The sequence below is a fragment of the Conger conger genome, chromosome 6 (genome assembly GCF_963514075.1).
Source record: "Conger conger chromosome 6, fConCon1.1, whole genome shotgun sequence".
Classification (NCBI taxonomy): domain Eukaryota; kingdom Metazoa; phylum Chordata; class Actinopteri; order Anguilliformes; family Congridae; genus Conger; species Conger conger.
The window spans coordinates 4,146,810-4,149,309 of NC_083765.1; the positions used below are offsets into that span (position 1 = coordinate 4,146,810).

The 2,500-nt window shown below is 55.8% G+C and overlaps 1 protein-coding gene across 1 annotated transcript in view; it reads right to left on the reverse strand.

Moving 5' to 3' along the window:
- LOC133130163 (coiled-coil domain-containing protein 149-like) overlaps nt 1-2,500 on the reverse strand; it is a 20,449-nt gene that overhangs the window by 9,985 nt on the left and 7,964 nt on the right. Inside the window, exons 3-5 of the mRNA XM_061244480.1 lie at nt 1,848-1,886; nt 1,167-1,274; nt 506-622 (exon numbers count right to left, since the gene is read on the reverse strand). Of these exons, the coding sequence (XP_061100464.1) occupies nt 506-622; nt 1,167-1,274; nt 1,848-1,886 (264 nt within the window). The remainder of the gene's footprint in view (nt 1-505; nt 623-1,166; nt 1,275-1,847; nt 1,887-2,500) is intronic.

The window sequence follows — 2,500 nt, forward strand, 5'->3', positions numbered from 1 at the left end:
GAGTGAGTGAGTGAGTGAGTGAGTGAGTGTGTGTGTGAGTGAGTGAGTGAGTGAGTGAGTGAGTGAGTGAGTGAGTGAGAGAGTGAGTGAGTGAGTGAGTGTGTGAGTGAGTGAGTGAGTGAGTGTGTGTGTGTGTGAGTGAGTGAGTGAGTGAGTGAGTGAGTGAGTGAGTGAGTGAGAGAGTGAGTGAGTGAGAGAGTGAGAGAGTGAGTGAGTGAGTGAGTGTGTGAGTGAGTGAGTGAGTGAGTGAGTGAGTGAGTGAGTGAGTGAGAGAGTGAGTGAGTGAGTGAGTGAGTGAGTGAGTGAGTGAGTGAGAGAGTGAGTGAGTGAGTGAGTGAGTGAGTGTGTGAGTGAGTGAGTGAGTGAGTGAGTGCAGTCTCGCTTTAAAATGTTTTCCCTAATCTGACCAGCATCTACAGAGGTGTTTTAGGAGGAGTATTTTCTCCAGGCCTGGAGCAGACACCCAGAGGAAGCCCCCCCCCCCGCGCCCCCCCCCCACACTCGCCTGCTCCCGGGCCTTCTCCAGCTGCTGCACCAGGTCCTGCCGCTCGTGGGGCGGGAAGTGCCGCACCCCGACCTCCTCGTCGCCCAAACGCTGCTTGGCGATGGTCATCCTCAGGAGCTGTCAATCACACACACACACTGACGGGCGGTAACACTCTGCGAATCGTCTCAAGCGGACGGGCGGTAACACTCTGCGAATCGTCTCAAGCGGACGGGCGGTAACACTCTGCGAATCGTCTCAAGCGGACGGGCGGTAACACTCTGCGAATCGTCTCAAGCGGACGGGCGGTAACACTCTGCGAATCGTCTCAAGCGGACGGGCGAGTCCACGGCTGTGACGTCGACCGCGGGGACAACCGACCTCCCGGGGTCCTGGTCATGTGACCATTCCCCCCGGAGCAATGTGGGGTTAAGGGCCCCGACGGCTGTGTGGATTTACTGAGGCTACGCCAGGGCTGGAACCACCAACACTCCTGGTCATGTACCTTTGACCTTTGACCCTAGGCCACAGGCTGCCCCCAGTCAGTGAGCGAATGTGAGCACTTCAGACGTGGTCCTGTGTGAATGAAGGCTGATGTCTCCAGGGGGGTGGGGGGTGGGGGGTGGGGGGGTGAATCAGGTTGGGGGGGGCAGAGGGAGGGGCCCTCAGGCGCCATGGTTACCTTGTTGTCCCCCTGCGCCTCGTTCAGCCTCTGACTCAGCTCCTTCAGCTCCTCACACACCTGCCTGTTCCTCTCCCTGCACTCCCTCAGCAGCTGGGCCAGGCTCACCTGGGGGGGGGGGGGGGTGGAGGGGGTGAGAGAGGGAGAGAGAGAGGGAGGGAGAGACAGAGAGAGAGAGGGAGAGGGAGAGAGAGAGGGAGAGAGGGACAGGGAGGGAGGGAGAGGGTGAGGGAGAGAGGGAGAGAGGGAGGGAGGGAGAGAGAGGGATAGGAAGGGAGAGGGAGAGAGGGATAGGGAGGGAGAGAGGGAGAAAGAGGGAGACAGAGGGAGAGAGAGGGATAGGGAGGGAGAGAGAGGGAGAAAGAGGGAGAGAGAGAGAATGGGATCACAGTAGCCCAGTCAGCGCTCATTGTGTTTACATCACTTGCTGTTCAGGACTCCTCCCCCGGGGACGGATTGCATCACCACTTCACCAGGTCTCTCCAGCACAGTCTACTCAGACCCCATCTGCACAGAGTCCATCAGCACAGAGTCTATCTGCACAGAGTCTATCAGCACAGACTCTATCTGCACAGAGTCTAACAGCACAGAGTCCATCTGCACAGAGTCTAACAGCACAGAGTCTGTCTGCACCGCAAGAGGGAGAAAGAGTGTAATGGCTGAAAAACAGGACAGGTGTACCTGATTTCGTTTCTCGGGAGGCAGAGAAGGGTCTCCATCCTGCAGGACAGAAAAATGCGGTGTCAGTAATAACCACGCACACACACAAGGGGGCAGTCATGAGTTCACGGTTCTGTGCCGCTTTTAATTCACACACGGCAGAGTTCCAGCGCCTCTGGTTACCTTAGCTATGCAAAGGTACCTGTGTTATCTTTGCTACCTTGTTACCTGTGTTCCCTGTGTTTCCTGTGTTATCTCTGCTATCTGGTTACCTGTGTTACCTTTGCTACCTTGTTACCTGCGCTCCCTGTGCTTCCTGTGTTATCTCTGCTACCTGGTTACCTGTGTTTACCTGTGCTGCCTGGTTACCTGTGTTTACCTGTGCTACTCGTGTTCAGGACTGGGTTTAGATAAAGCAGTCACCTGCACTAAAGCACACAGTGACTCTTCAGTTAAAGCTCAGCATCCCCGCCTGCCTGACGCAGCACCCCCACTGGCCTCCTGCAGCCTCCCTCTCCCCTGGCCCAGCCTCCAGTGCTCTCATACCGCACTCAATAATCACAATGATTACGTGTCACATTAAAAATGAAGAAGATCTGAGATATGAGATCATTTCATTACCTAAACAAGCACATATTCCTAACAGCCACACTGCGAGGAAACTCAGCTCTGAT